The sequence below is a fragment of the Gopherus evgoodei genome, chromosome 3, assembly GCF_007399415.2.
Source record: "Gopherus evgoodei ecotype Sinaloan lineage chromosome 3, rGopEvg1_v1.p, whole genome shotgun sequence".
Classification (NCBI taxonomy): Eukaryota; Metazoa; Chordata; order Testudines; family Testudinidae; genus Gopherus; species Gopherus evgoodei.
The window spans coordinates 55,960,166-55,974,232 of record NC_044324.1 but is presented as its reverse complement, the minus strand read 5'-3'; the positions used below and the strand labels follow the sequence as shown (position 1 = coordinate 55,974,232).

General features: G+C 39.1%; 1 protein-coding gene across 2 annotated transcripts in view; it reads right to left on the bottom strand.

The window, feature by feature from the left end:
• HCRTR2 (hypocretin receptor 2) overlaps positions 1–14,067 on the bottom strand; it is a 65,815-nt gene that overhangs the window by 13,004 nt on the left and 38,744 nt on the right. For both annotated transcript variants that reach the window (XM_030555628.1, XM_030555629.1), the window contains 2 exons: positions 13,445–13,688; positions 7,417–7,532 (listed from right to left, as the gene is read on the bottom strand). In XM_030555628.1, coding sequence (XP_030411488.1) covers positions 7,417–7,532; positions 13,445–13,688 — 360 coding nt within the window. The remainder of the gene's footprint in view (positions 1–7,416; positions 7,533–13,444; positions 13,689–14,067) is intronic.

The following is a 14,067-nucleotide window of genomic DNA, read 5'->3' as shown; positions in this document are numbered from 1 at the left end:
TTTCAACTAATTCTGTAAAGTTCAGCAAGGAAGTTTCTGGGTTTATTTCTCCCAACTAGTTAATTTGTTATGGACCAAAATACTTTTTTTTCCCCACCCTCACATAATTCAAACATGTAAAAGGATTTTGCTTCAACTTCCCCAAAATACTTCAGAGGTGAGACCAAGTATGAAAGGTTACTCATGAAAAGGTCAACTTCTTCTGAGAACTGGGAGGGTTTATAATGTGAGGGTAATATTAGACCCTGGTTCTGCAAACTGTTACGCATGTGCATGGCTTTACTTGTGAGCAGTGCTATCAGCTTCAACAGAACTAGTGACATGAATAAAGTTATGCATGTTTTAAGAGCTTGCAAGATGCAATCCTTTGTTATACACATTTTAAAAGTTAAGGTTTTTCTACACAAGGAAAGTGCCCAGCATTGTTATTCTGCAATAATTATTTAAGAATAGCTCCCTGTATGGACATACCTATTCTGGAATCAGAGTGCCTTTTATTCAGGTTAGTTTAATCCACTTCTAATAACTCCATGGGGGTAGTTATTGAGGAATAGCCATTATGCTTCAAAGTGGCATCCGACCTTCCCTGTGTAGATAAGCTCTTAATTTAGGATTTTTTTTAAAACTTGATTCAAGTTCACTGTAATCTCTCAGTGAAGATCCATAATGACACAGGAAACCAGTGAAGTTGGGTTGTAGAACTGCGGGACACATGATAATATTTACTATATTACAGGTGTTTTTATAAACACAAGAAATAAAATCTGAACTCTGACATCACACCACTGAGGATTCACAGCCTTTTGGCCAAGATCACAGTCCTGTCACTTTAGTATCTGAAATCAGTATGTCCTATTTCTGGGGACTTCTCCTACTCTAATGGCAGAATTGACTGATTTATTGTACTGGGTCTTTTCCATTTCACTGCAGAGAAACTACACAGAGAGATGCTACCCAAAAACCTGAATTTGGGCTCTGGGAAGTATTCTGATGTTCTGTTCTTCTAATTCCAAAACTGAAGCTTTTCCTTCTACTTCATTCTTATCTTGTTTTCTGAGTTATCATATCAATAGCAAGAACTGATCAGAAAGCAAATCAAAAAAACCCTAAATATGGTGGCAATTTCCTCTCATCTTGATTTTGTTAAAATTTCATGTCAACAAAAGTTTTCTGACAAGTTTTATTGATATTTGCATCCAATTTGGATACAAAGAAATGGAATCTTGCCTCAAGACTTTGTATGGCATGTTTCTCATAGACTCTAGGACTGGAAGGGACCTTGAGAGGTCATCGAGTCCAGTCCTCTGCCCTCATGGCAGGACCAAATACTGTCTAGACCATCGCTGATAGACATTTATCTAACCTACTCTTAAATATCTCCAGAGATGGAGATTCCACAACCTCCCTAGGCAATTTATTCCAGTGTTAGGAACTTTTTCTTAATGTCCAACCTAAATCTCCTTTGCTGAAGTTTAAGCCCATTGCTTCTTGCTCTATCATTAGAGGCTAAGGTGAACAAGTTTTCTCCCTCCTCCTGATGACACCCTTTTAGATACCTGAAAACTGCTATCATGTCCCTCTCAAGTCTTCTCTTTTCCAAACTAAATAAACCCAATTCTTTCAGCCTTCCTTCATAGGTCATGTTCTCAAGACCTTTAATCATTCTTGTTGCTCTTCTCTGGACCCTCTCCAATTTCTCCACATCTTTCTTGAAATGCAGTGCCCAGAACTGGACACAATACCCCAGTTGAGGCCTAACCAGTGCAGAGTAGAGCGGAAGAATGACTTCTTGTGTCTTGTTTACAACACACCTGTTAATGCATCCCAGAATCACCTTTGCTTTTTTTGCAACAGTATCACACTGTTGACTCATATTTAGCTTGTGGTCCACTATGACCCCTAGATCTCTTTCTGCCATACTCCTTCCTAGACAGTCTCTTCCCATTCTGTATGTGTGAAACTGATTGTTCCTTCCTAAGTGGAGCACTTTGCATTTGTCTTTATTGAACTTCATCCGGTTTACCTCAGACCATTTCTCCAATTTGTCCAGATCATTTTGAATTTTGACCCTGTCCTCCAAAGCAGTTGCAATCCCTCCCAGTTTGGTATCTTCTGCAAACTTAATAAGCATACTTTCTATGCCAACATCTAAGTCATTGATGAAGATATTGAACACAGCAGGTCCCAAACCAGACCCCTGCAGAACCCTACTTGTTATACCTTTCCAGCAGGATTGGGAGTCATTAATAACTACTCTCTGAGTACGGTTATCCAGCCAGTTATGCACCCTCCTTATAGTAGCCCCATCTAAATTGCATTTGCCTAGTTTATCGATAAGGATATCATGCGAGACCGTATCAAATGCCTTACTAAAGTCTAGGTATACCACATCCACCGCTTCTCCCTTATCCACAAGACTCATTATCCTATCATAGAAAGCTATCAGATTGATTTGACACGATTTGTTCTTTACAAATCCATGCTGGCTATTCCCTATCACCTTACCATGTTCCAAGTGTTTGCAGATGATTTCTTTAATTACTTGCTCCATTATCTTCCCTGGCACAGATGTTAAACTAACTGGTATGTAGTTTCCTGGGTTGTTCTCATTTCCCTTTTTATAGATGGGCACTATATTTGCCCTTTTCCACTCTTCTGGAATCTCTCCCGTCTCCCATGACTTTCCAAAGATAATAGCTAGAGGCTCAGATACCTCCTCTATTAACTCCTTGAGTATCCTAGGATGCATTTAATCAGGCCCTGGTGACTTGCAGGCATCTAACTTTTCTAAGTGATTTTTAACTTGCTCTTTTTTTTATTTTATCTTCTAAACCTTGTTTCATTAGAAACAAGAGACATGATTGATGAGACTGTGGTTAGAGATGACTAATCTACTTTTCAGATGCTTCTAATAGCAAGAGGGGATCATAGATACAGATTGTGGTACAATGTTGATCTCCTTGTACATCCTCTAAAGCTGCCTGGTGTTGTAGGAGTTACTAGTGAGAACTTACCTAAAGAAATCTGTTCCTGTTCTCTCTCCACTTTGGAGGCATTATAAGAATTGCAAAAATTTGCCTCCTTAAGCCAATAAGCAAATAATTCATAAGATGTTGCAGGCAAAAAAAAAAATTAAAATCCATACTCAGAGTCAGGCTGCTAAAGTACTACAGCCTGAAGAGAATAAAGTTAGGCTTACATACGTACTACTGATGCACATTTTAATAACGTACATACCAGCACAACACACACTGTCCCCAGTTATTACTATCAAATGAATTATAGGGACATATTTAGCTGAGACAATTAGTAGAACACAAATAAGCTCTCTAAAATCCTCAGATGCTTTACATCAGGATTCAGAATCGTCAGAACAGGCGCTAGAAGTTGTAAAACTGCTGTTTCCACCCCACGTGTATCAAGCTGGAAAGTCAAGCATCATAATCTTGCTTTTAAAACTCAGAAAAAAATTGAAAACAAAATCACAGTGGGCCCAATAAATATAAGCACATGTATGTGACTCTCTAATTATTGAATGTGTGTCAGCATGCCTAGCATGAAGCCATTCAGTCCTACAGAGATTGTTCAGCTCTTGCTTTATCTCTTCTCCATGAATCATAAAGGAACAAAATCCTTGTGAACAGGAGGGGTGCCTGCCTATTAGTAAGCAATGTAGGTTACTCTGAAAGCCAGGCCTCTGATGCGGTTGCCCTTTGTCTTCCATAAAGCTCCTAATTCTGAGATGATAAAATCATGTTTGCAAAGACATGACCAATAACTTAGAGAGCAGACAGAGGGTAAAACACAATAGGAATGTCATGGGAATCATGGAGGCTAACTTTTAACCACCTGAAGATTCACTTTAAAAACAGCCCTCATTTTAAAACAAACTGCTTCAAGAAGTTTTCTGTCAAGGCCTTGGAATGTCTTGGCTATTAGTACATTGAATATCATGTAAGTCTAGCAAGATTATTGGTACATTGCAGTAGTCAGACTATTTAGATTGCATTCTGATAAACAGCATGATTCCTTATTTGTGACTATTGCCAAAGATTTAGAATAGGGCTGTTGATTAATCACAGTTAACTCACATGATTAACTAAAAAAAAGGAATCGCAATTAATCGCAGCTTTAAATCACACTGTTAAACAATAGAATACCAATTGAAATTTATTAAGTATTTTTGGATTTTTTTCTACATTTGCAAATATATTGATTTTAATTACAATGCAGAATACAAAGAGTACAGTGTTCACATTATAATTTTATTACAAATATTTGCACTGTAAAAGTGATAAATAAAAATAGTATTTTTTAATTCACCTCAGACAAGTACTGTAGTGCATTCTCATTAGCATGAAAGTGCAACTTACAAATGTCAATTTTTTTGTTACATAACTACACTCAAAAACAAAACAATGTTAAACTTTAGAGCCTACAAGTCCACTCTTGTTCAGCCAATTGCTATGACAAACAATTTGTTTACATTTACGACATATATTGCTGGCCTCTTCTTATTTACAATGTCACCTGACAGTGAGAACAGATGTTTGCATTGCACTTTTGTAACCAGCATTGCAAGGTATTTACATGCCAGATATGCTAAATATTCATATGACCCTTCATGCTTCGACTACCATTCCAGAGGACATGCTTCTATGCTGATGATGCTCGTTAAAAAAATAATGTATTAATTAAATTTGTGACTGAACTCTCTTGGGGGGAGAATTGTATGTTCCCTGCTCTGTATTACCCACATTCTGCCATATACTTAATGTTATAGCAGTCTCAGATGATGACCCAGCATGTTTTTCATTTTAAGAACACTTTCACTGCAGATTTGACAAAACGCAAAGAAGGTACCAATGTGAGATTTCTAAAGATAGTGACAACACTGAGAGGGATGAGGTGTGGAGCATGCTTTCAGAAGTCTTAAGAGAGCAATAGGCCGATGCCGAAACTATAGAACCCAAACAACAACAAAAAAGAAAATCAATCAATCAATCTTCTGCTGGTGGCATCTGACTCAGATGATAAAAAAAACAAAACATCAGTCAGTCTGCACTGCTTTGTATCATTATCAACCAGAACCCATTATTAGTATGGGTGCATGTCCTCTGGAATGGTGGTCGAAGTATGAAGGGACACATCAATCTTTAGCGCATCTAGCGCATAAATATCTTGTGACATCAGCTACAACACTGCCACGTGAACACTTGTTCTCACTTTTAAGTGACATTGTAAACAAGAAGCAGGAAACATTATCTCCTGCAAATGTAAACAATTTTTTTTGTCTGAGTGATTGACTGAACAAGAAGTAGGACTCAGTGGACTTGTAGACTCTAAAGTTTTACATTGTTTTATTTTTGAATCTAGTTATTATTTTGTATGTAATTCTACATTTGTAGGTTCAACTTTAATGATACAGAGATTTCACTACAGTACTTGTATTAGGTGAACTGAAAAATACTATTTCTTTTGGTTTTTTACAGTGCAGATATTTGTAATAAAAATATAAAGTGAGCACTGCATACTTTGCATTGGGTGTTGTAATTGAAATCAATATATTTGAAAATGTACAGAACACCCCAAAATATTTAAATAAATGGTATTCTCTTACTGTTTAATTGTGTAATGAATCATGTTTTTTTAATCACTTGACAGCCCTATTTCAGTAAAATACATTTCAATTACACTAAAAATAGATTGTGGCACACCTACCTCACTTAGAAGGATGCCTGATGTCTGCAAGCCAATTCAGTCATTAATAGGTGTGAGTGGTGTTAATTTCCCTTAACATGACCCCTTGTACACTTTGACTACATCTACACTTGGAAAACTTACATCTGTAATTCTCCATCAGTAGTAGCAACAATACCTTAGCGATGCTTTCTTTTTGCTACATAATCAATTTTCAAATCAGGATCATCCTCACATGTGTTTTCAGTGTGGACAAGGTAAAAGCATCTGAAAACTGTGTTAGCCTGATTTAAAAAACAGGGCCAACTAGCAAAAAAACCTTTTGTCAATGGAGTCCACATGATTCACTCTTATTCTAAAGATTAAATACCAAAATACTTGAAAAAATATTTAAAGGAGTTTTAGAATCTTAAATTATGAACATTGAACATGGCTGGATTTAAAACTACAGATAACACATTTGTAAGCAGAAAGGTTATAAAAAACAAAACCTAACAATATCCGAGTCCAGGATAATCCATGAATCAATGACATCACAAACCCCTGTGCTGTGCTTTTGTTATTTCATCAACTCTTGCAGCTAATGTATGTCCTGGGAATATGTGAAATTTGATTTTTATGCATTTTTTTGTTTTGACATGCATACACTCGAAAATTTTAAGTCTACACGTGATAGTACATGCAGCTCCATCTGGATCTATGTCCCTGATCTGGTGGTTATTATATCTGTAACAGGACATCCCATCTCCAGATCTCATCAGAAGTAATCACAGGAGGGCAATTATTAATGGCTAAGTGGTGAAGTAAATGATAGACTACCACATGAAAGTCTGGAATATGGAGTCTCTCACCTCACACCCTACGTCTTCAACATGCCTACTTTTATTGATCTTTTATGGGGTAGCAGCAGGGGCTGGATAGGGATCTAGCAGGTCCTATGTAAATCATTGGAGCAGCTGGTGAAGAAGCCTCTGCTGACCTGCACAGCGTACTTATGTGCTGAAAATGATGCTCCAACACACTGTTAGATGAACGTGATGAAAAGGTGTGAAAATTTTCAGAAACAATTATTTGTGTTACCCATCCCAGATGATTTTGTTGCTGTTATTTTGTTTTCCTATCACTCCAATGCAAAATTTGAGAAAATGGCTATATTTGCAAACAGAACTTTAGATTTGTAAGGCAACCTTTCCTCAGACTGGGCCCATTATTGCTGGAAAATGGTGGCACATTTTTCAGCAAGAAATACATGAGCGGTTACAAAAATTTTAGTTCAGTTTTGAGTTTGTAACAAAATGAGAAAAAATGGCAACTTTCATACACCTCTGCAGCTCAAGGAGATATAAAAAATCTGTGTAAAATCAACCTCGGAGCTCAACAGCTATTCTCTCGCAATAGGAACCTTCAATCAGGACAACTGGGGATCCATCTTCTTCCCTTAATTGATCTTTTTGCTTCCTCTGTCCCCTAAATCTTCCATGTCCTAGATGGCTCTAGCCTCAAGCACAAATAGTTTTTCATTCTGCTTGGCTGCCATCATTAATAAATGAAATAATCTGCATCCTAGTCTTCCGTAATTGCACACTCAAAACTGCTATTGAAGTTTGTTGGGTACAAAAGGGTGTATTGATCAGGTCCTAAGTGGCATTATGGAATTTATGGAGAAAAAAGTTGTCTATAGACAAACATAATAAGCCATATAAATCAATGACTTACCTGGCGGCACCATAGTTTTCGGAATATTTGTAAATAGGCCAACACCATAAGACACAGTGGTGCCACGTATGTCACCAGAAAAAAACAGGTGTGATACATTTTGGGGTAGACCTCACCTGCAAAGAGAATCAAAATAGAAAAAGAATGTTCATACAAATATAGTTTAAAAATTAAGTCACATTATACCTGCAGATACTCAAGTGCAGGGCGCATTGATTATAATGGGAGATATATACATGCATCTGATGGAAGAAATTAGTCCATTGCTTTTAGAGTCATTCTGTTCATATATTTTAAATTGGCTTTTGCTGCATAGTAGTATGTCACCTAGGTGTGTGAAGTGCTATGTCACATTCCTTTGTTACATATGTGTTAATTTTTAATCAATACAGGAAGCTATTATCTAAAAACTGTTATCCAAGTATTCAAACTCTGTCAATGTGTTACAATGCTCTGTCCGCAATGAATAGTGCAATTTAATATATCATTGAGAGGAAGCATGCTCAGGTGCTAGCCTGGGCCATGGGAGACCCATGCTCAAGCCTCTGCGCTGTCACAGACATCATGTGCAACTGTGGGCATGTCACTTAGGGCTTATCTACACACCGTATGGGCAGGTGGTTTCTAAAGTGCACTAACATGTTGTGAATTAACTGGTCTGTGTACCCCTTGTGGTACACACCAAAGGCTCCTTTGTGCTCATTAAAGTAGCATTTTTTCAAACAGCACCATTAGGGTCTCCGCAGACCACTTAATGCACTAACATGTTAGCATGCTTTAGAAATCACATCCCCCTTGAGTGCAATACTACACCACATAGTCTCTCTGCCACAGCCCTTCATCTGTAAAATGGGGATAACAGAATTTTCCTACCACACAGGCATGTTGTGAGGATAAATACATTCAAGATTGTAAAGTGTTCAGGTACTGAGATAGCAATGAGGGCATATAAGTACTTAAGATCGACAGATAAGGATGTCTTTCTGCTCCTGAGATAGATGTATAAGATAAACTTAACATTTAACTGCCAACATTCAGAGTACATGATGGTGCCACTTTAATGCTGCACACTTTTTCTTGAGTATCCTTTATTACCAGCTGTTAAGTCCTGTAAGTGTACCCTGCATGTTTTGGTCTGTGGAACTCACATCAATTATACCATTAACGCCTTTTCTCTAGTAGCTTGAACATTTATTTTATTGTAAATGATAATTTGGACTTGTTTAGCTACCATGATCTCAAAAACGCTTTACACATGATGAATTTAAATTAATTAAGCCCCACAATACTCCCGTGAGACAGGGAAATACTCTCATTCACCTTTCACAGCTGGAGAAATTAAGTTTATGCAATTTATTGAGACCACAGGATGTCAATGAGAAAGCTGAGAATAGATTCTTCTTACTCCCAAGGCATTGCCACCTGCCTCATCAGAGCTCTGCAGGCAGCAAGGTATCATCAGGAGTTTATGGTTTCCAATTTAGCAGTCTGAGTAAAATGGAAACATTAAAGCAGGCCAGCTAAGTACAAAGCACTGATGGGCCAGGTTAGAGGAAAAAGCCAGCGTTCTCCTTTGAAGTTCAGCCACCTGCAAAGTGCTAGTGGCTGAACATCAAAGGAAACCTGTGTTCCTCGTCCACCCAGGGCAATGTGCTTTGCAGAACCTTTACTTAAGAAGCTTGAATCTGTTTAGCTTCTCAAGCCAAAACAGAGCTTTCAAGCTGCCTAGTAATTACTGCAGCAGGCAGGAGGGGGAACTGGTCTGGGATGCTGGTCATTTATCAGATGGTTTAGTCCCTGTCACCATACTCAGACTGGTGCTGAGTGGGAAGATCCATCAGTGTTCTGCATAAAGATCAGTGGTGACATTTCAGCTGCCTAACTGAAAACACCAATCCTTCCCACACAGGCCAGGGGTGGGGAATGGCCAGGGGAGAGAAAAATCCTTATCTTAGATGGCCCACTACATGGGCTTTCAGACAGGAAGGTGGGATACAGAGGTGTTGGGGTCCCCTCTCCAAGAAGCACGGGAAGATCACCATGTCTAACCCCCTTTGCTGAAAAGAGTGGGAAAAACTCAAAAGCATTAATGGGGGTAGAATGAGGAGATGGTACTTGCCAACATGTTTATCCCACACCTGAGATCCCTGATGACAGATGAAGAGTCTCACCTCACTCCACCTATCACTCAATTGGGGTGTGTGTGTGTGTGTAGGAGAAATTGAATGAAAGGTCTTTGGATTTGAGGAATGAGAGACGGACAGCCTGCTGGAAGGGAACGGAGGAAGAGTCTGAAAGGACAGGTTAGAACAAAAAGTAGTGGGATAGAAATGGTGATGATCTAGTGGTTATATTACAGAGAATGTGGCTCAGCTCTCTGATTTATCAGCTTTTCCATGGATTTTTGGTAAGTTTGCCCCACACAACATCATTTCTGGAATTCAGCTTCCCCTCACTCCAAACCTGAAAGCAACTATCAGAAATTATTCAGACACAAACCAAACCTTGTTCTATGCAAAAAATACCATCATTGTCAAGTCCCTTCCTACCTTTCTCAAAGCCTGCAAAATGTGGCAGGCTTTGGAACATACCATGAAGGTCAGCAGATTCTGGATATTTTGAACCAAAGGAAGGAGGTCATTACATACTATGGGGCCCTTTTTGAAGAATGCGCTCCAGGCAGCTCCCTATCATTTCTACTGAGGGGGCTCCAGCTCACAAGACTTTGGTTTACATCTGCAGCACAGCAGCCAGGCATGTGGTGAGAAGAAGTCTCTAAAATAGGCTGCTCCCGAGCCATTTAGGGCCATACACATTAATAGCAACACTTTACATTTCTCTTGGAAACCAACAGGCTGCCAGTGCAGATCCTGGAACACTGACATCACATGCTGCTGGCAAGATACCCTATATAATTATTGAGCTGCTGCATTTTTTTTGATCATTTTCTATTTCTGAGTTGATTTAACATGCAGATCTAAACTTGAAGAGAGAAAGTCATGGATTATGATAGTCAGGTCTTCAATTATAAGCAACAATTAGGATCTCCAGGGGAGATGAATATTTCCAAAAATGTCCTCAGATGGAGAAAGCTAGTAACAAATGACAAGCGTGCTCAATCAGTTAAAAGTGCCGCTATCATTCATGCCACATCTGCTGGATGTTTCCCTCCTCCTATGAAACTCACTGCAGTTTTAACTGGATTGAGCCAGCCAGCTCTCATCTCTGCCCCTTTGGCTAAGGAATTCAAGAGGAGTGGCTGGGTTGGAAAAGAGAGAATTGGAGTTGGTATCATCAACATACAGAAGACACCATGGCCCTGCATACACAAGAGGGGGACGGTGTATTAATTTTGATGGAATGAATGGGCCCAAAGAGTCAAAGATGTTAACTTGACCCTGCCACTGTCCAACATTAAACGATTTCAAACAACATGCAGGGTTTGGTATACAGACACCTCAGCCTGCTTAGTACCATGGCAAACATTAAATGTAAAGTGTTGAATAAGGCTTTTATTTTAGCAGTGTCCCTTGTTCCCTCTTCCCTTTAGCTGCAGAGAATGTTCATAAGGAACATGAAACACCTCCACCTCTATCTGAGAGTTTTTGGTGTTAAAGATGGTAATAACTGTCCTTGTGGGGGAAAGGGAAGAAGTTAGTTGAGATGTGCTGAAGCTGTCATTGCTGTTGTTGCTAAAGTGTCATCCTGATTTCCTGGAGACAAAACAAGACAGATGCACACAGGAAGGGAGAGAAAGGAACAGCAATGATGACAAGTGCAGCTTCTGTCTTTGGAACTGACTTATTTGTAGTCTCATTGCTGGAGGAACACAGGCACAGCACATGGTTTTAGCAGCACTCCAAGACTTGGCCAACTTATACCAGCATTGGGTTATTTAGGGATCTTTTTGGTCACAAGATTAGAGCAGTGTTGCACAATATGCAGTCTTGGCCAACTAAGCTACACACTTACCAGCCAGAATGCAGAGAGGGAAAGGAAAGAGAAGAAATAGGGAGGGGAATGAAATGGACACAGAAGTGGGAAGGATGACAAAATCCAGCATTCCAGGTGGTGGCTGGGATTTAGCTGGAGCCAGTGGAGGTCATGATATCATCTGGGTCTCTCTCTTTGGCCTGGTCTAGTTAGGACATTTTTCAGAATTAGGACAATAAAGGCTCAACTTTGTTACAAGGGTCCCAGGAGATGATGGGGGTGGCAGCCATAATGGTAAAGCTTGCTCTTCTGGTTTACTTGTACTTCAGCCAATAGTTGCTATTAAACAGCTTATAATTCTCCCACCAAAGTCTTGTTTAGGACTCCAAAGGGAGTGATGGGTAGAATAGCCCATCCCCATATTATTTTGTCCACCAGTTAGGCCTAAATTTCCTACATTGCAACTTTGGTTTATTAATTATCAGTTCCACATTTGGCTTACACTGGCATGATTTTAATACATTCTCTGGGTTATATTACAATACTTTTCTGTCTAGACCAGTGGTGGGCAACCTGCGGCCCATCAGAATAAGCTGATTGATTGTGGGCCATGAGACATTTTGCTGACATTGACCATCTGCAGGCACAGCCCCCCCACAATGGAAGCTGTGGGAAGCAGCGGCCAGCACATCCCTCTGACTCATCACTTCCCGCAGCTGCCATTGGCCAGGAACAGTGAACCACGGCCACTGTGAGCTGTGTGTGGGGGGGCATGCCTGTGGATGGGCAACGTCAGCAAAATGTCTCACATCCCACAATCAGCTTATCGTGATGGGCTGCAGGTTGCCCACCAGTGGTCTAGACTAATCCAGTCTTTGAGACATCCTTTTGCACCTTTTCCATTAACATCAGGTTACTGTGATATCTTATGAATTGTTACACACATTTTACAATTTGAGTTCACAATTTGGGTAAATTTGTAGTTTCAATTACTACACCAGGACCAAGATGGAACCTTCAAAACATCACATCAGAGCCCTCATCAGTTAATGCCCAACGTTGCTTAAAGTAACCAATTACAATAATACATGAAAACACAATCTGATTACAATGTAACAAACTGATCACAGGGATGGACAGCTTTTTAAAAAATATTATAACCTTGAGAGATAATCTAATTTTATTTTGGTCTGACTTGAAGCTGTTAACCAAGTTTATTTTGGCTACGTCTTGGCAATCCTGGCATTACTTTGCTAAGTGTGAATAATTATATTGTGAGGATTATATACAGTGTCAGAGTCTCAGTGCTCAACTCACATGCACTATTAGTGCTGGAATTATTCCAGGGCCCACCAGAGTTGAGCCACAGTAGTTCCTGTTGCAATTAGTCCTGGCCACTTCCTGGAAGTTAGACTACATGAAAGTAGCCCAAATTCCAACACTGCTCAGTGCAAGAGTAATCTGGAAGGACTGATTTGTAGTTTTTGGATGCTATCATTTGTAATAGATCATGTTTTCCAAATAACGTTAGTAATGCTGTCCAGGCCACATTCCAAACTGCGGAATGAACTGCTTCCTATATTGCTGGCAGGTTTATAAATTCTGTAGCTGTATGCAATTTGAATTGTAATTCTGGGAGATTTCTGAGGAATTTAGATAATGCAGACAACTGCCAAAGTCAGGATCCCAGGAAAATGGACCAATGGTCTATTCTCTGATTTCTGAAATCCTTGTAAATCTCTACCTTCCTTTGATCAATAAGAGTTATATAAAGATAAACATTACAGGATGGGAACATTTGTTCCAATGGAGAACATTAACATGGCCAAGACACAGAATGCCTCTTATTGCACATCCATCTGAACTTGTCTTCCAATTTACTTTGAGCATTAGCAAGGCAGAGGAAGATGGAATGTAACAGTTTCTAAAAAAAAAAAAAAAAAATCCAGTAGTTTCAATAACCACCATATAATTAAGAAAGAGCTTAGAGCATTGCGATATGCGGATACAGCCCTATTGCATATTAACATACCAAGCTCTTTTCATTATATCCTGGCAGTATAAGTTCCATTCCTATGATCAATAACACACTTACCTCCCCACTGCTCATCACAAACTGTGAATAAGATAGTTTTGTTAGCTAATCCTGGGAACATACTGCTGCACTCCATAACAATAGCCTGAGGAATCATTATAATGCAGGACACAATCCAGATAACGATAATGCTATTCCTTGCCCTCTTGGCTGTGCTTTTAAACATCAAAGGGTGACAAATTGCATACCAGCGATCCAAAGCGATGCAGCTAAGTGTTAGTACAGACACAGAGACTGACACAGTCTAAGGAAACAAGGAAACATTGTGTAAACTTTTCTGATTTTTTACCTTGAATACAATTTATATTTTCAATACCATCAGAAATCTATTTAGAGTTGATATCCCATGATCAGGGACTGTTGAATCATGATTCTTCCAAGAAAAACAAATACTTTTTTATATCACTTGTCACAAAATTCACATAGGCCTAAATCTGCCAGCCTTACTCATTTTCAGAAGTACATTAATCTGTGTGTAATCCCATTGGAATCAACATGACAACTCATAGATCACTCAGTTTGAATAAGTATGGCAGAATCAGGCCTCATAAGAATAAAGTCATCCATCTTATACTTTGAAAGCATTATTTGTAAAAGGGTATATTTTTGCAATATGAAAATAA